This window comes from Anolis sagrei, chromosome 3 (assembly GCF_037176765.1).
Source record: "Anolis sagrei isolate rAnoSag1 chromosome 3, rAnoSag1.mat, whole genome shotgun sequence".
Lineage (NCBI taxonomy): Eukaryota > Metazoa > Chordata > Lepidosauria > Squamata > Dactyloidae > Anolis > Anolis sagrei.
In genome coordinates this window covers 252,343,480-252,363,463 of record NC_090023.1, presented here as the reverse complement: position 1 = coordinate 252,363,463, position 19,984 = coordinate 252,343,480, and the positions used below count along the sequence as shown (strand labels likewise).

Below are 19,984 nucleotides of genomic sequence, written 5' to 3'. Positions count from 1 at the left end.
GGTTGTAACATTATTTTTAGCAAGTAGGTCCATAACACAAAATACTTTAAATTCCATAATTCAGTCTGTATTTTTATATAGACTTAGTCAAATTTTATTTTGGCTACAAAGTTTTAAGTCCAAAAAACCTAAAAATGACTCTTAATTGGCAATTTAGTGGTTACAAAAGAATACCACAATGCCTGTTGGAAACACTTGAAAACTGTCTCAATACACTACAGAAATCTAGAGTGGAAGTCCAGTCAGTTTTTCTTGCCCCATTGTGCTTCTTATGTATGTTTTGAAATGTTTAAGTGTTGAAAACGATCTTTCATTTGTAGCTGTTGACACTGGCAATGTGGCAGAAGTCTAAAGACGTTTCTTCACATTTGAAAAAAAATCCTCTCTATCACAGACAAGATACATTTCTCCATTTTCTACATCACAAGCAAATTCTTCCATCAGTGTGTCAGTATTTTGAAGGCATTTGTTGTAAAGTTCTGTGCACTTTTTCAAGTTTAATGTTAAATGGCTACAATTAATAGGGAGGAACACTTGTAGTTCCTTAACTACTACTCTCTTCCTTGTAAGCCTTTCTTGAAACTGGCTGCAGAAAAAGTCCAGAAATGGGAGGTAAACAATTAGCCTATAAAATCCCATTGGTGTTGGTGAAGTTGTGTGGATGTTGCTTTAACAAGTCTGGCTTGACCTTCTCAACCTATAGACTTCACCACTGATCTTGCTGTGTCAAAGATCTCCTGAAATTCTTTCACAGATTCTGTGTGCATTTCTCTGGCAGTTTCTAAGAGACTGTCAACATGTTGCCGGCAACAGAAAATGTCCATATCTAGTCTTTGTAATGTTTTGCTAAGCTGAAGGGATGATGACAGAAGCTTTCTTAGGATGTGTATAATTACCACAAATTCAGCATTCAGAACAGCTAAAAGAAGGTGTCCAGCTTGGGAAGAAGTCTCACTGTTGTATAGAGGACTCTCTTTTAGTTTTTCAAGTGTTCTCACCACAACACTGTACAGTTCAACAAAACGTAAAACTGAATTGTCTCGCTCATCATAACGGGTTTCATAAAGCGGCAAGAGGTTGGTTGCTCTTGGTTCAGGGAAACAGTCTTTTATATTTTTCTTCAATAGTTCCAGCCTGATGTATGATGTACTGAAGAAATTGCACACAGATTATATTGTTGCTTGCCAGTTTCTGACAGGTGGCATGCTGCAAGTCTTTGCTAAAGCTAGATTTCGTGAGTGAGCACTGCAGTCCTCCACATTTACTGGCAGATGCTTAAAGCACAAACTGAGGCCTAAAACAAAGTGGCATCCTCCTAATCGATTGGTAAAGGCACAATCCCAAAAATGAAGCCTGAAACAAAATTAACCCCCTCCCCCCAAAAAATATGTTGGCTAAGGCCTAAAGCCTGAACTGAGAGCTGAAACCAAATGAGACTTCCAAATATATTGTCAAGACTTAAAACCTAACATGAGGCCTGAAACAAAATAGAGCTGCCCTCAATATATTGGCAAGAGTTTAAAGCCTAATGTGAGGCCAAAGCTTAATTCCTAACATGAGGTATGCAATAAAATGTAGGCCTCAAGTATTGTAGAAGGGGAGAGTGGATGTGATGACACAATTTGCCTATAGGATTAAATTAATGTATAGGATTGCCTGTGCCTTCCTTGTGAGCGTGACTCCCTCCAAACAATTTATGAAACTTTATTTTATAGCAAGGAATTGTCTGCAACCTTTGTCTGTAGCCCAGCAATCATGACTTGAAGCTGAGAGAGTGGGACTCACCCAAGGGAACAATTTATTAAGAGTTTATCCTAAAATGGGGGACAAACCTCCCCTGATACTGGGTTGCCTTCCTTAGGAGACAATCTCCACTTAGTGCAGCCACTCAAACCTTATGCGCTGCTGGGAAAGTCACAGCAAAATGGACGAGGGCAGAAACTTCCCAAATTGTAGTATGAATCCCTGAGCCAAAGGCATAACAATAAGAACCCTATTATCATCTGGAAAAGGGGAGTGGAGGGAGCAACGAGGAAAAGACCTAATCCTCCATTAGGAACCTGCCTCCTACTTCTTGCTGAAACAGAGGACAGTAAAGGCAGAGCAGCCTTAAATAACCTGCTTCACCCCTGTCAACCAGCCCCATCAATTGCAAGTCTCTTCTCCTTCAAACCCCCTCCTCCCTCACCCTTAGGCTTTGCCTGTAGGTGGGCAAGGTAGTCACTTCCACTTTGTTGGATTTTGGAAATTGAAACTATTTCCAGTCAAGCAATTATACCAAAATGTATGATCCTTTTCCAACATGCTGGTTTAGACTCTGTTTCAAGAGTACAACCTCAATTTTTTGCACATTTTTCTTTTCTTGCAGGTGCCTCAACGAACTACGTCCATCTCACCTGCATTAGCTCGGAAAAACTCTCCTGGGAATGGGAATGCATTAGTTCCTCGGCCAGGATCACAGCCAATAAGAGCAAGGTAATGTCAGCCAAGTGGGGAAAGAAATGAGTGTTCCTACTCCATTCAGCAATACAAGCAAAGTCAGAATAATCCTTTCTGTGGAGTTTAGTGTATGGTATATAGCAAAGTTCAGAATATAAAATGTTGTATTTGGCTACTCCTTATTTGATTCGTACCTGCAAAATCCTAGACATAGGGAGGGAAGAGGACAATAGGATAATGGAAACAAGGAATTCCTGGGGTAAAGGGGCATCATAAAGGAACAAAATCTCCTTCCCATTTCTATCTCTCCCACATCATCTTCCCTGTTATGAGGCAGGGAAGTAGGGTTGAAATTAATCATTGGATCTAATGCCGCATGAAGGCAGTGGCACATATTTTATACAGTGAAGACTCAGTACGTGATATCTCCAGTTAAAAAGAAAAGGATCAGGTGACAAGTGATGGGCAAGACCACTTTCCTTCAGACACCCTTGAGAGACATGGCCAGTCAGAGTAGATAAAGGTGAGCTAAGTGCAATCTCATCTTCTTTAAGACAAACTCCCCCTTTGTCTGTGTACAGTGATGCAGTTAGACTGATTAATTATAGGAGAGGGGACAATCAATAAAATAGAAAATGACTAAAGCTTGGTTAAGACCTTTGCAAGCAGGCTGGCAGTGACTAATACCCTTGTTTAATACGTCCCATGCTCCCACTTTTCTCAATATAATGGCAAAAAAACAATTTTACCTAAAAGGATGTAAGGAACCAGGTTTCTGTCTTTTTCAATAGATTCATAATGAAAATAAAAAATAATAAATGTTATGTATTACCCAGCTCTCCTCACGGTGTTCTGGGGGCCACCTAACTCCTATCAGTTGCCTACTCTTATTTTAGGCAGAAGCAAGATACAATTTGTTGGCTCTAAAAGGAAATGAATAGAAACTTGAAATCTCTTTAGTCTGCATTGCATCACTATTTTTCCCAAGATGCTATACAAAAAGGGGTGGGGGTGAGTGCAACAGCAGCCCATGTCACATCTCTCTGCAATGTGGTGAGTACAAGTTTGGCAAAAGAATAGGACTGGATGTGATAGACTGCCTCTCAACATCTGCACATTCAGCAGAAGGAAAGAACTGGGATCTGCAAAGGTATAAATCAGGATTTGCTACAGCATCTGTAGTATCTTCTGCCATATTATCACCTTCTGTTGAACACTCAAAAGTCAGCAGAGTGACAAATATGTGTATGTAGCAGGTGTACCTGGATGTGTCTTCTATGCATTTACAAACTGTTTTGGATTTTGATCTCTAGAGCCCAGTGGGAAACATGGTAAAAAAACAAAGTTGATGTTCCAGTGTTAGACTTAAACCAGGGGTTGTGAATTGGTTGAGAGATGGTCTGATTGTGTGTGACAAGTAGATGATGTATATAATAAAGGTTTTGCATTGTCATTACATTGTTTTGAATCAACTGTGGAAGAGTAGAAATGGTGCTCCCTCTGCCCAGTACTTCCCCCACCTGCTGCCACTTCTATTCTAGGAGAGCCTGGTTTATTTTAAGAATAGATGTTACAGCCCTTTTTTATAGCTGACATCTCTCTCACACAGATGCATGCTCTCACATGGACACATCTGATTCCGTCTTCTCTTTCACTGATGTGGAAGGAAGGGAGTGCAGCAGTAGTTCTTCCAGCTCTGCTCTCTTGCTGCTCTAATGACGAGCCTAGCTGTTGTTTTAAATGCATACTAGAGCCGAGCAATTGTGAAGTGGAGGAACTGGAGAAATCACTTTTAGCAGTATCTGATTTGTTTCACTCTGTTATGCCAGCAACAAGGAAATGACTGCTAGAGAGGGAGAAGCTGCTGCTATGTTTTCTATTCTCCCCTCTTTCATGGCAAGGACAGGGTGCATGGAGCAGGATGGGCAGGGAATTTGCTTGGCCCCTGTGCTGTTCAGGCTTCTCCAAACAACTCTGCTTTACTCTGATGTAATTCAGAGAATCATATCTAGAAGTTGGGCTTGATGACTCTGATAACTTTGGCGTTTCAGTGGGGTATGAGACTCCTTTTTGGGAGGAAATGTTGGCTATTGGCAGATTGTGGTCACTGTATTATGGATAAAACAGTTCTGTTTCCCTAAGACTGCAAAATGTATTTGTGCAATTCTATTGTGGTGTACTGTGCTGGGAACTGGCTAACCTGAAACAATGATGGTCATCATAATCACCGCCATCATCATCATTTAGATCAGTGGTTCTTGACCTTTGGTCCTCCAGGTGTCTTGGACTTCAGCTTTCAGCAATCCCATCCAGTTTACCAACTGTTAGAATTCTGGAAGCTGAAGTCCAAACACCTGGAGGACCAAAGATTGGGAACCACTACTTTAGATTCAGGAAATGCAGCTTTCTCCCAATGGTGAAGTGAAAATTGTGGTGGGATAAAGGAAATATCAAGGAAGAGGTGCCAACAAACACAAGTTCCTAGTGCTGTAGTTTCCCACTTCTTTTGTTTCTGATAATTTGTTTGGATTATCCACAGATCAGAATGAAAGTTGCCACAGTCCCCTGCATTTCAGTACCTCTGACACTTGTTAAAACAGCCCATCTGGAAGTGCCTGTAGGCTTATAGCTACCTGAAGCTAAACCCAGCAGTTATTGCTTGATGCAGCTGCCAAGGCGTAAAATGTAATATGTGCAAAAGCAATATGTCTCATCAGGAGGGAGCTGGAATGAGAGGTATTCTATTGCTGGCAAATGAGGTGTCAGCTATCGGCCTACTTGCAGCTTGAAACAGCTGAGATGTGAAACTACGAACATCAGGGAATCGGAACTCAGTTGATGTAATTCATTGTCATATTTTCAGCTGCTGAAAAAATGTTTGGGGCATAAAATAATTAGCTTGTTAGTCACTGGCATAGTTGGCCATCCATATCCATGGATTCTGTATCCATGGATTCAACCATCCATGACCTGTAAATATTGCTCTCTGAAAAAATACAAAAAATACACCTTACGTTTGTCATTTTATAAATGGAATACTATTTTATATAATAGTACTTGAGTATCCACAAATTTTGGTATCTATAGGGGCCCTAGAAGCAAACCCCAGATGATTTCAAGAGCTCGCTGTACAGTTCATGGTTTTTCATATGTTTTGGTACTGGAAAAGAAGATATTCCTCCTTCCCTCCGCACAAGTCACCATTTGTACATAAGACATTGTTTGTTAGAATCTAATTTTATCAAATTGTGTAAGTAAATTGAGGGAAAGCACAGAACTTATATCACTATTGCTTTTTTTTTTTGTTACTTGTGTTATGTATTATAAGAGAAAGGTAATGTATTTAACAAACTTTTCATACGTTTAAAGACAAATTCATTCATACATCTCTCCCTAAATGTTGTCAAGGATTTGATAGCAAAAATTGTGGAAATTTTCCAGGTTGCCTTCCAAGACATCTTGGGTCATTGAACCAGTTGATTAACCATAATATGAAAACACTCCCATGGTGTTTATGGAGAGTTCACAAAGTGGGTAAAGACATGAGATCAAAGCTCATCGCAACTCATTCACTTAGAGCGGTGGTTCTCAACCTGTGAGTTCTCAGATGTTTTGGGCTTCAACTCCCAGAAATCCTAACAGCTGGTAAACAGACTGGGATTTCTGGAAGTTGTAAGCCAAAACACCTGGGGATCCACGGGTTGAGAACGACTGACTTAAAGGGAAGCCATGACCTCCTCTTACAAAGATAACAGAACTTGGAAAAATTATTTGTGGACCATAAACTCCAGAATCCGTCATTACAGGTCATGCTGACTAGGTGACTGTGGGAGAAACAATCCAAAGCTTTTTGAATTTCTGATAAGAAATAGGCTGTGGCCTTGCTGTTGGTTTAGAGCTGCTTCAGGCACTCCTTTCATTAACAAAATCATAAGTTTTCATCTAAGGAGAGCCCATCACCACAGGTACACAGTCAAGTCAGAAATGTGATTCCCTGGTCAAATAGTGTCCAAGCATCTATAGATTTGAAGGACAGAAGTGTGTAAAGCTGACAGATATGCTTGAGGGAAGGACATGGCAACCAATTTGTTTCTCCCTACTACCAAGCAGCTTCCATAAAAACACATAGAGAGTGACGAGCGTTTTTTTCTCCTTTCCAGTAACCCTGACCTACGGAGAACTGAGCCCATAATAGAAAACCCATTACAGAGGACAAGCAGTGGCAGCTCTTCCAGTTCAAGCACCCCCAGCTCACAGCCCAGTTCGCAAGCAGGCTCACAACCTGGGTCCCAAGCTGGTTCTAGTGAACGTAATCGAGCCAGAGGTGAGGAACTCTCCCCCCACCCTTCGTTCTTTCTTTTTGCAAAGTCAAAAACTTCTGCTCATTGCACTGAAACTTGGCTGTTGGTTGTTTTGTTCCTACCTTGAAAATGTTGTGTCTTGTGTCTTCTCGGTTTCTGTTTCTCTGAAGAGCTAGACCTTTTTCAGAAAGAGTCAGAAGCTTTTGGGTCCAGTGACCCACTTTCCTTCCCATTAGTTATAGTGTCCCCATCTTTTGAGATCCATATCCATAAAGGCTGGAGGAGGGATGGAGAAGGGGAAGAGATTGAAACAGATGGGGAGAGGGAATGGGCTAATATGAATTAGAGCTTTTCATGTTTGTCTCCTGCTTCTTTTTGTTGTGACCTCTGAGGGCAGGAAAGTCTTTAATCCCTTTTGTGCCTGCTTTGCTCTTTGCTCAGGAAATGCCAAGCCTGAAGGATCACCCATACTCCCTCATGAGCCAGCTAAGATAAAGCAGGAGGACAGCAAAGACATGACACGACCAAGCCGACCTGCTGTGAGTTTTAAATGTGTTCTGCAAAAACTGGCAACAGAAATTAATTGGGTTTTTCTTTGGGTGACAACCTCACCACAACCTTGGGAATCAAGTGAAAAAGAGCCAAATAAACTTCCCTACCTACTTCACCATTCATACATGTATGTAGAAATATGTTCCAGATGGCATGAAAGCTTTAGAGATGTTTTGGGTTGAGTTTGCCCTTGCCAAGTAAAGACCTTTACCCCAGAAATTCTTGAAAACATGGTTTCTGTAAATAACTGGGATCTTAAGTTCTTTGCTGAATCTTCTTAGTGGTAATTGTTGTAATAGGTGCCCTCAAGTTATCTCCTTATCTTATTATGACCCCATTCAGTTCATAGAGTTTCCTTATTCAATGAATATGCAGAGGTGGTTTGCTCTTATCTTTCTCTGAAATACAGTGTTCCCTCACTACTTCGCTTTTAGCGGACTTTGTGATTCACTTTTAGCAAACTTGCTGTTTCGTGGGTTTTTGAAAATATTAATAAAAATATTAAATATTAAATATTTACATCCAGTGGAGGCCAGGGACCTCAGAAGTGTGGTGGCCTGAGGCACAATGGTGAAGGCCTGCCTCCCTGGCCTCCACAGACCCTGGAAGTGTGGTGGCCTGAGGCATGGCGGGGAAGGCCTGCCTCCCTGGCCTTCTGCTGCCTGCATGGCTCCAGAGGATCTGTGGAGGCCAGGGAGGCAGGAAGGTGCCCTTGGGATGGGCTGGGAGGCAGGTAAGGAAGCACGGGTAAGAAAATAATATATAAAATATATAAAGTAATGTATAAATATTAAAATTGTTAGGGCATCCCTACTTCATGGATTTTCACTTATTGCGGGTAGTCCTGGAATGGAACCCCCATGATAAGTGAGGGAACACTGCATATCCTACATCTCTTGGTATTCCCTGATATTCTGCCTTCCAAGTACTAATCACAATTGACTATGATTAGCTTCTGAGATCAGGACAGATCTGGTCCCTCCAGGGTATTTAGGGTGAATCCAATGAGTATACTTGGCTAATTCATGAAAATAAAAGTAGAGGAGGAAGCTAGTAGACTGACTTATTTATTTCATCATGTTCCTTTGTGGATATCAATCCATTTTCCAGGTGTATTTATGGAATACAGTATTGAAGTATAATTAATTTAGAATTCCAAAGTAAATCCTTCACCTAAGACTAATGGATATCTGCCCAAGCTCAATTGGGCAGATAGCTAAAAGGTATTTTCAAATCAACACACAAGTACACAAAAGTAAATGTTCACACTGATGGGTTCCGTTTCTAAGCCAGATATCTATGGATTAAATACAGGTATGTACGTACAAGGAAATAAAGTGGTGGAACCTTGTAAGTAACACCACAGTATCTGCAATACAGAAAGAACTCTATATTCAATCAATGTCTTATTGCTTATCAATCACAATAGTCAAGGCAAATGTCATCACAATATCTTTCTAGTTCATCTAGCATGATGGTCAAGGTAACTGTTTCTGTGTATGACTTTCAAAATTTAGGATTTAGACCAGTTTTAACAATCCTTATTTTTATTAGAAGGTTTATGAGAGCACGCACCAACCACGTCTACCTTTTGTCCCAGTTTGATTTTGTGCTTGACATTTTGTATTACTTTACTAGATTAAGGCTCAGGAGAAGTTCCCACTGAACCTCTTTTGAATATGTATTTGCTGTTTTGTTGATATTTTTTATTCCTTTACACTTCACAGCACTAAGTTAATAATTTTGAATTTATTTTTAACCTTCTCTCCTTCCCTCTGGCATTTTCCTGTCTCGATCTGTTTCCTCTGATGCTGATTAATCTTCCCTTACTCTCAGAGCTATAAGAAAGCAATAGATGAGGTTAGTGATGTATTTTCTCAGTTGGCCATGCCGTTGCAAAGGCAGCTAGTTAGTACTAACACCAAACCATACCTTTTGGGTTGCTGATATTCAGAATGGTGGTTCTGCAATCATAATTCCAGACAGAAGAATATGTATAGGTTCTGTAAATCTCTCTACAAAAAAAAAAAAGGTGGGAGCATAGTGGGAGATGTGAAAACATTTAATTGGTATTTGATTCCGTAAAACCCACTGGCCATTGGCCAGACTGATTACAATTAGCAGACCAGAAGGGTAATTCGGTGGAAGGTGAGCTTTTTGAGTGCAGGTAAAGGGGAAAATGTCTGGGATTATGGAGAAAATAATTGTATGCTGGCAATAAGAACCAATAAGAACTCAATATTCTGAAGTTCTTCAGATGCAAAACACAAATTTGCATGATGTAGCAAAGTCTAATTGCAATGGCTCTGCCTCTCTACAGCATGCCTGCTTGAAACATAACTCCATCAGAGCTTCAGCAAAATAATTGTCTTTCCCAGATTTGGATTTTGGAACATAAAGACTGGGTATAGCCAGAACCTAGCTCTAGTTCCCAGGTTTCTAGGTTACAACTTCCCAAATAATTTTGAAATGTTGACCAGAACAAATATTGCTTTCTGATGTGTTTAAAATGACCCCAACTGCTCCCCTTTAAACAGGAAAAGCTGTAGCAATAGGGAAAAACAAAATAAAGATGTGGAGGAGTCCATTCAAAATATTGAGAGTACTTTTTACAAGTCATCCTTTAGATGTGTGCTCTGTGAGACAAAACTATAGAGGTAGTGTTATTCATTGATGCCATATCCTTTAAGAATTGCATTCGTAGCCAGCAGTGTTGATGTAAAGTAAGTAGCAAGTTATGGGATTCTCTTGCTGGAAAATATCACCCCATGGTGAGTTCCACTGAGTCAATGTGTGCATGTGGTAGATGCAGGCAATGCTATTACTTAGGCTTCTAATTTGAGGTAGATATGCCATTTCAGTGGTTTGCTAAAAGCCAGTGTTGGTTGAGCAGAGGAACCAAGGAGTGCAGTCAAGTGAATGCCCATGCAACCTCACAGTGCATGCTCTCAGACTGGAACACAGTATGAACCAGAGCATTACCTTTTTGGACTACACCTTCCAGAATCACAGAGGCGGTATGGTCAGTATCCATGACTGCTAGGAGATGCGGTACCTAATTTAGTTCAAAATGGTAATATTTCTAAGCCCTGACATAGATTCAATATTTTCCAAAATCAGTACTCAGTTGTCATCATGTGACACAGTTTCAAGACTGATGCATAGAACAAAATTAATTGATTTATAAAATGCGATATGTGAACAGATACATTAGAGTTTACGTTTGCTGTGGCAGAGCTTGAATTGCAGAATTATGGAAGTTTGGGAAGGGATTCTAAGAGATTTTTTTTAAAGATCACAATCATCAAGTTACTATATATCAGTACTCTATAAGTAGATTTGAGGAATGCTACATGAGATAGTTAAAAGCAGCAGGCACAGCTTGGACCGCCAGCACAAAACACATATGCTGCCAAATATTGCAAGGCAGCACTTGTTGGCACTTAGCAATTAGAGAATAAAGATTATTCACACATTCCAGTTTAGCATGTGTACATTAGCCTGATGCCATCCTTCTTCAGTGATACATAATAATAATAATAATAATAATAATAATAATAATAAGAAGAAGAAGAAGAAGAAGAAGAAGAAGAAGAAGGACACTTTATTTATATTCCGCCCTTCTCACCCCGAAGGGGACTCAGGGCGGATCACAGTACACATACACAGCAAACATTCAATGCCGCTTTGTATAGACAATAAACAGACAGACAGAACAGAAGGAGGTGCCATGGAAGGTTTGGCTTGAGCCCAGAGTGGGTGCTATTTCTCCATCCTCTATGACGAAGAGCCATCAGGACTTCTTCCTTCATTTTGGTCACCCAGCATTCTCTGATCTTCCTTCTTTATGGCATTGTAAAACACCTTCCTCCCTTTTTTAGCGGTACCTAATTTCTCTAATCACAGCTAAAGCTGTTTCAAATTGCTTAGGTAAGCAATGAGCTAGGGCTGACAGTTGGCCGCTCACGCCAACATGGGGCTTCGAACTTGCAACCTTTTGGGTTGATAGATCTTATAATTGCTGATGATTACCTAAGACTGTATAGCAGAGCAGGGACACAAAATAGCCTAAGACCTATTGTTAGCTTGGACTAAAGTATTGGATTGGTCCAGTAATTCTCCATCCAACATTTGATTCAATGATTCTATACCAGTTGGGACAAATTGATAGAATTCCACCTTATATAAGCGAGCCCTGCTCCCAATATCCACAAGCATGTGGGCTCTTCTATTTTTAATTGAACGTTAAAAGTATGGTTACAATAAATGCTTTTTAAAAGTAAAGAGAGAGAGCTAAGAAAAAGGAGGGGTGAACAATGATTAGGCCACAGTAGCCATAAGTTCACCTACCTGCATCTGACAAACTATGTCCTCTCGAGGAATTTTTCTAGGTCCTCCAGGTAATTCTATTATATTCTTCTTCTGGAAGCTACCATGGAGTGCTATTGGAGGACTTTTAAAATGTCCTAGGAATTTTCTGCCTCCTTTAGGGTAACTATGGTAAATTCCAACCATAGCCATTCATTTCAATAAGATTTGCTATTACAGCTATTTTTCTGCTGATATGAGGATTTTGACTGTACTTTGATGTAAGCTGACAATATTTGCAAAATTACATTTTCTTGAAGGCCTCTAAAATGCATGTTCAAGCAAGGATACAATAGTAAGATCTTCTGGCCATTAGACAATAGATGGTGAATGTGAGTTCTTGTGCAAAGTCTGCAAGACATTTGTGTTTACATTCATTTGGTGTCAGTGCACACAGGAACCCTGCCATGTTATGGGTTTCCAGGTGTATGTAGGGTTCTAACACTGTTTCACTAAATGTGAGTAAAAGACAATTAATCCATATTGTAAAGTCTTTAGAACCATATGTGTAGTTCAGACATGAAGTAAAAAGGAGGGGCATGTGTTTGTTTCAGATGCTTTTGGGTACATATTCTGTAGTCTGTGAATGTGTAAGAATCAAGCAATAAACAGCCCTAAACTGCTCATTAGGAAAGGTTTACCATGCCAAGAAACCTCTGTTTATCACATACTCATGTTAATGAACAGCTAGCCTAGGGATGCCCCCATGGCTACATTTCCAAAGCCACCTATGTGTGGCAGCCACTGACAAATGCAATCATAAGTCCTGGGAGCTGTTCTTTTCTAACTGAATTACACTCCACATAAAAGTTTAATTTTCATATAGCTCTGTCTGATTACCTTGCAAATGGTTGATTTCTAGTCCTATCACTTTTACTGGTGAGCTGTGCGAGATTCAGAAGAGATGTGCCTCTTAAACTTTTATTATGTTCTTCAAATCCTAGATGTAATTTTCAAAAGTGGCTTGTGATTTTAAGAATGGTCACACTGCAATTGCAGATAAGACTTAGAACCAACCAGATGTGATAAAAGAGCTGTGTGTGCCCAATGCACCTTTATAGCAGATGTCTCCTGTTCATAAGGAGAGGAGCAGAGCTTGGAAATTTTGCTTTAGACTCCCAGCTCCTAAAGATCTTCAGATGGCAAGCCCAGTAGCCATGCTGTCTATGGCATTCCATGAGTTACAGTCCTTAAAAAAAAAAGCAGTGTTGAGCTCTGGAAAGGAATATGTTGCCAAGGGTAATGAAACCTCCCTCTTTTTCTTCCTTACTTCACTGCACTTAGCTCCTTGGAAAGCACATTCTTCCTAGTCAGAAGTGAGAGTTTACCAGTAAGAATTGTGCCTAAAGCTACAGAGTTCACTGCTATAAGACAAGAGGAGAATAGATCAGATTCTGCTTACCTTCCCCACACTCTCCTTCTGGGTGCACAGTATGTCCCAATTCTGCTTTCCACGGCCAAAAGCGCAAAATCTATATTTCCTCTTGAAGCTTTCAGGTGACCAGATTATATTTGCATTAATTCAGCTTCCATGTATAGTAATGGCATTCTTATCAGTATCTAGAGTAATGAGCCAATATTTACTTTCACCATTTTATAAGTTATGCTGAGATATTTTCATTGTCTTTGACTTCAACATGAGAATGCAGAAAGAATTACAACAATCAACAGTGTTTTGTTTTTAGTTGACAATTGGTTTTAATCCGCTCTGTTTCTCCCACCCCAAGTATGGCTCCAAAACACTATAGCTGTAAAGAGTTCTTATATTTAATGAAAATATACTTTCAACAGATAAGACATAACAACAACAATGATGTATAGCAAGTGTGGGTAATTACATGGAGATGGGAGGCAACATTCATCCACAAGGGTCATGTTATAGCACTTGGGTGCATTTCAAGTTGTATAATTTATTTCTGACTTTCATCTGGTTGTCTTTTTTTTAATTTTGTTTTAGTTTTGTTTTGGTGGATGTTTGAAGATTTGGGTGGGTAATCTAAATTATTGATTGGGTTTGGCATGGTTTTTTTGTTTTGTTTTGTTTTTTGCTGAAAACCCTCCAAAATTGACACAATTTAAAATGTATATCTACATCAAGCACCTTGAGGGTTACCAATGAGTCTTTGGAAAACATATCATGGGAAACTGTGGTCACAGCCAGCTTACAGACCACACTTTTCCCAACCCAATATACAGGGTAATTTATTTTTAAAATAAAAGAGCTATTCTTATTAGCTAACGTTATAGCTGTGCCTTTGGAACACCTGTGTAGTGATAGGATTCCCATAAAAGGACCATAAATCTCTCACTTTCATCTCTCTGATCTCCCTTGGCAAACTTATCATTTAATGCACAGATGCTATAGTTCATTGCTACAGTGGCCTTGTCTCATTTTCTTATAGCATACTTGTCAAAAAGGCCTCTAGAGGTGAACCACAAAGCTGTTCAGTATCAGTCAAAAAGAAAACTCAATTTTCACAAACTGTAGCTTCTATGTTGAATGTCTAGGTATAGTACATTCACATCTAACCTGCACTAGTTGAGATATATACCATCACCACCTCCAACTTACTGAATAACTTCTGAAACCTCTTGCATGGCTATTTCCTGTTTTGTGAAGAGCCAGATGGCTACTTCCCCACAGTCTTCTGAAGGACCCCAGTGGATCTCAACACTGATGTCATCAGTTTGTGTTTGGCTACAGGGAGAGACTTTTGTGGGCCTATCAGCACCCCATGAAGCAGGAAATGGTCATGGGGTCAAGGAGGCTTCAGAGGCTCTTTCAGTAAGTTGGGTGCTGTAGAGGGAAGAAGATAATACCGACTCCCACAGAGCCCAAAAATAATTGTAAGAGAAATGTGTGTGAATCCATAACAGGATGCCAAGCAATGTAGATCAGATTAATTGAACACATTTTTAAATAAGATATTCTTAGCTCTCTAGCAACATGCAGAGGGTGATGTGTCTCCTAGCATTGTGATAGTAACCTGTTTGGTAAGCTCTGTTTTCTGTGCCATTTTGGTATGGTATTGACCATTTGGTATGAGTCAAGTCATATGTTCCAAGTGGCCTGTCAGGAAGCCTTCTCTTCCTGGTCTGGTTACCTTGAACCCTGGGCAACATCCTTTAGATGGCCAATTCTCTCTTACCAGAAGTGACTTGCAGTTTCTCAAGTTGCTCCTGACATGAAAAAACAAAACCTTGAGCACAGGACGGAAAAAAAGATGTAATTTTAAAGAACCCAGCAGACAGCAGTAGATAAGACCTCTCTAAATGATATGATGAATCTTTCTTTCTCTGGCATGCCGTTTTGGATTTCCAAAGAGTATACTGTGAAGAAGAGAACATTGCTTCCTTACGCAGTTCAGTCTGGATTTCTGTGCTGGTCTGAATATTTTGAAGGAACATGCGTTGGAAAGGAGAATACACTCTTCCAGGAGCTTTTCTCTCCTTCCAGTGTCTCAATCTGTATGTCTTCCCCTCTTTCTAATTATTTCAAGACGCTTGGAAGTGAAATCTGACAGCTAGTGGAAGGCACATAATATTTTTATAGAATGTGAGAGATAGATTAAGCCTTATATTCAAAAAATGTGGAACAGCAGAACAAAAATGATCTTCACCTCTTAACACCTGGAAGTTGTCCAGTCCAGCCCTCTTCCTGGCATGCTCCATTTCTAATGATATGTAGAGTATGTACGCACTCTCACAATCTGCAATTCTAGTATCATCTCAGGTTGTACTATAAAACAGCTCTGGGGGTTTAAAATCAGCATTTACCATACTACTGTGAAATGCTGATTGTTCCCATGTGCCATCAGAAAACCAAGAAGCTTAACGAATAGATATTCAAGCCCATTTGGAGTCTTTCTCTTTTCCTTGCTCTGGTAATTGGTCTTTGTGATTTAAAGTGTCCTTTCTATATTCTGACCATAAAGAGCTTTAGAAATATGATTAGGAATGAATAGGTCCATTTTTATAATTTTCAATCTAGGAATATTAGGAAGATAGCCGATTAAAAAAAGGTATAATGTACGGCCTTGGAAAGAATCCAGGCAGAATGAATCACTCCCTAATTATTGAAATTTGAAGTGTAGATTATAAATGTCTTTGTGCTGCATGAATCTTAATTGGGCATTCTTATCGTTTTAGGGGCCAAAAGACCCCCCAGGCAATTAAAACCAAAGGAATTGATTTGGCAATGATCAAAATATTTGCTTGGATTTGGCTTGATGTTAATCACAAAGTTTGTTGGTTCTGGAAATGACACTCATGAATTTCACATTCTCATTTCAAATAATAACAAAGTCACATTCTATTTTTTTTTTAATTTGAAGCATAGAAGCAAGACTTTTAGATACATATCTGTGATTATGGTTCTTGATCAGCCAGGAAATGTTTAAATTAGATCTATGTGGCTTTGCTCATAACCTTTTCCCAACAGTGCTGAATATCCTCTTGCTTGTTTATGGAAGAAAGAAAACATTATGCCCATCAAAAATAAATACCCTGATAAAGATACTTTAAAGTTAGGAGTAGTAAAAGAACACAGAGCAAGCTTGAAACAAGCACTTGATTGGATATTTTGCTGCTGAAACTTTCAAAAAATGTAGATGAACAAAATATCTAAACTTTGACAGTTAGTTACACTGATATGGTCTCATTTGTGTTACTTGGTATGAATTGTTGATGGAGATACCATGTAGATATGTTATCATGGTGGTTCCAAAAAGATGGAGCTGATTTAGAACTACTATATATCTGCAACCATGAGCCACCCATGAAGGAAACTCTTATCACTTGAAATGGTGAGGCATAGAATTTCAAAATGTTACTGCTAAATGTTTCTCTCAATACACAAACAGCCCTTAGGCTCAGTCAGTTGCAAGATAAAGCCCTCACAACATAGGACATTTTATGTTCTCCATTGGAGAGCATATAGGACATTATGAAAAGATTATTAAAATAACTTGAAAACTCATTAAACTATTTGTAACTTTTGTGCAGTTGTAGCATGCTGCTATTATGGAATATACTGCTTTGAATTTGGGTCCATCAGTTTTAAATACCCTGTATTTCTTACCAAAATCCTTAGGTCATTGAGATTTATTGAACATGAGTCTCTGTGCTCTTGACATGCAAATGTCTACATTTGTCCTGTGTTTAATCACATTGGATTCTCATTGAAGTTTATAGAAGTACACTGTACATTTTTGGTAATGTTTTCTTTGAATCATTCATATTTTCAAACTTCAACATGAGAAACAGTGAGCCGCTGCCATCTTTGTATGATGTCTTCCTCATGGACTGGAAGTTGTTGTTTTTCTCATTTCCTCTCAACAGCAGAATTATGTTCTAGAACAGTGGTTTTCAGCCTGTGGGTCCCCAGATGTTTGGCCTTCAACTCCCAGAAATCCTAACAGCTGGTAAATTGGCTGGGATTTCTGGGGACCCACAGGCTGAGAACCACTGTTCTAGAGCTTCTCTGGTTGATATTTATGGCTCAGCAATAGAATTCATTTTCAGGGAGGTATATAGGTTCAGGTCTTCAAACAAATACCTTATTTTTCTTGATAGCCAGCCATGCATTGCTGAACATTTTGTTTGTTTGTTTGTTTATTAAAATCATTAAATATTAAATTAAATATTAAATTAAATAAATCATTTTTCCTACTTCCAACAGACCTCACTACCTCTGAGGGTGCTTGCCATAGATGCAGGCGAAACGTCAGGAGAAAAAAATTGCCTCCAGAACATGGCCATATAGCCCGGAAAAACCTACAACAACCCATAAAATATTTATTTAGAAGCATTTTACAATTCTTTAATTCAATACCAGTTTAGGGATCTTTCTATCCCAAAAGTATTTGAATTTAGCAAATACATTTATACTTATTGTAGAGGCAAAGGCAACACAGGGAAATCTTCTCTCTTTTCCTGGATTTGCATCATGAGGTCTGATCTAGGTGCGTCATCTGCCCACCTTCTGGCCCTGCCTCCCATGTTCTGTATAGAGAATGTAAATTCAGTCCATTCAGACTCCAGAAGCTTCAGTCCCCATCCTTTGATCATGTCCTTTCTTACTTAACATAATCAGGTTGAGATGGTGCAAAGCCACTTGAGAAGGGATTGCATAGCATGGTACCATCTCTTTTGCTAGTAATGATAGTGAAAATTGCATTCTGGACACACTACGTGCTACTTCTTTTCATGGAGGCAATGAACTGGTAATTGTACTCTTACTCTACACAACAAAATAGCCATGCTTTTGATGACTAAAGTATCTTCAGAAAAGGGTTATTGTCACTGAAATGATAGTTTTGCATAAAACAGTAATAAGTAGAGATTTAGAAATGTGATTGAATCTGTGCAGAATTAGCGCAAAATTATCTTGGACCTATTTTCATTTCAATATTGTCATTACCTGTTGCCAGACTATCCAAGCTACGCTACCTAGAAAGTCCAATGGGCAAAGGATTGCTACAGCCCCAAGCATTAAATCAGCAAATGCATCAGCTGCATTTTAGTTCCTCTATTTGCCAGAAGTGAATTGAAATCAGTAAACTTGCAGGTTAAGAGCAGTTCGGAAATGATGCAGTAAAATGTGTGAGCATATATCATTTTGATGAGAAATAGTAACTTTAGTTTTTGGAATGTGTAAGATTTCTTACAATCCATTCAGTGTCTCATACGGATTTTGATATTAAAGTGTTGATATATGTTCATTTGATTTACTGACCAGTTAAAGCCAGGGAATGAATTTGTTGAAAAAAATCTTAAATTAATGGACTATTTAATATTTAATCAATATCTCCACGATCAAAATACTTTCTCTAGGTTTGGCCCTAACATTTAAGAAAAAAAATACATGCAACAATGACTAAAAAGTATAAACTATTATGTTCTACAAAGAATTGCAGGGTTACTTGCATTGCTACAACATGGATCTTGTATGCTTAATATTGACAGTTAAATTGGCATCAACCTCTGGAGAAAAAAACCAGAAATATCACTCCAATGCTACTTGATTATAAGATCTCTTAATTCAACCTTACTTTCCCTCTTACGATGAAACAGATATTACAAAATTATTAAACTAATATTATTAGTTTATTATTAAACTAATAATAAACTGATGTGGAAATTAGATTTCTTTTCAATGAGTTTTTTTTCTCCCTAACCATTAATTTCTGACCAAATGTACTGATGGCTTCCATGGTCACTAATATAGGGAGAATTGGTAAGACTGACAATTGCAATTGCTTTCTTCTTCCTGCGCATGCCTTATGCAAAAGATTCTTCGAACCCATTCTAACTAGAGCTCTCATGCTTTTTGTTCTTTGCCTTTCTGCTTCCCCCGCATTGCTATAAAAGCATGTAAGATTACAAGAAATCTATTTCATTTTCATGGTATTTTCAGAGCCTTTTGTCTTGAAAAAACACTGTCAGTTTATAAAAATGAGGTCCAAGGTTTCATCAGTGCCATAGTAAACAGAAATCTCTGTTTGATGGTTTTCATTTTATGTTCCTTAGTCTATTCCTTCTACCATTGCCATCTGTTACATATCTATGTTTTTGTAGTTAATGGATTTCCCTCTATGGAGCATTTGAAAATTCATACAAGTCTTGGCAATTTTATCCATAATCTGTTGCCAAAATGGGAAACCTACAGCCATTCGTATGTTTTAGATGTCAGGTCTCGGAATCTGCAGCAATCATAGCTGATGGTAAAGGAGCATGGGAGTTATAGCCCAAAATATATGGAGGGCCAAATGTTCCCCTCTATTTCTCTGTGCGTACTGCAGCTGATATGCCATTTAATCATTCCCACTAGCCAGTATTTTATCTGATATAATTTCTCAAGTGTTGTGCACATATTTAATAATTTAAAACCGTTGGTTGCCATATCTCCAGAGCAGAGGTGGGTGTCATGAAACCTATGATCTGAATGCACCCCTTTCCTATATACCCAGAGTTTGCTTAAAAGGAATATACAAGATCCCAGTAAGTCAGTCTTAGAAACACCCTCTTCATGATAGTTCCAAGTCTTTTTTTCTACTTTCCTAACCTTATATGCATTGTAACCCCATTTTCCCCTCTTTACATCTGTGTCATTCTGTTCCTTCTGGAAATGAAGGACCAACCTAGATACAATATTTTTAAACTGCCACTTGCATGGCTGGGAGTTTTCTGAGAAATCAAACAAAAACAAGCCAACAAAACCTGAGACCATAATATACAGGGTAGATGTATTCATCAATATAAGCCATAAGCCATTGTCGTCTCCACAGAGAACTCCCATAGTGCCAACTAAATGCAAAACTTCA

The 19,984-nt window shown here is 38.9% G+C and overlaps 1 protein-coding gene across 6 annotated transcripts in view; it reads left to right on the top strand.

Annotated features, from left to right (window-relative positions):
• Positions 1–19,984, top strand: part of TNIK (TRAF2 and NCK interacting kinase) — a 308,720-nt gene that overhangs the window by 260,321 nt on the left and 28,415 nt on the right. For all 6 annotated transcript variants that reach the window (XM_060767526.2, XM_060767524.2, XM_060767528.2 and 3 more), the window contains 3 exons: positions 2,369–2,475; positions 6,600–6,763; positions 7,182–7,279. In XM_060767526.2, the coding sequence (XP_060623509.1) occupies positions 2,369–2,475; positions 6,600–6,763; positions 7,182–7,279 (369 nt within the window). The remainder of the gene's footprint in view (positions 1–2,368; positions 2,476–6,599; positions 6,764–7,181; positions 7,280–19,984) is intronic.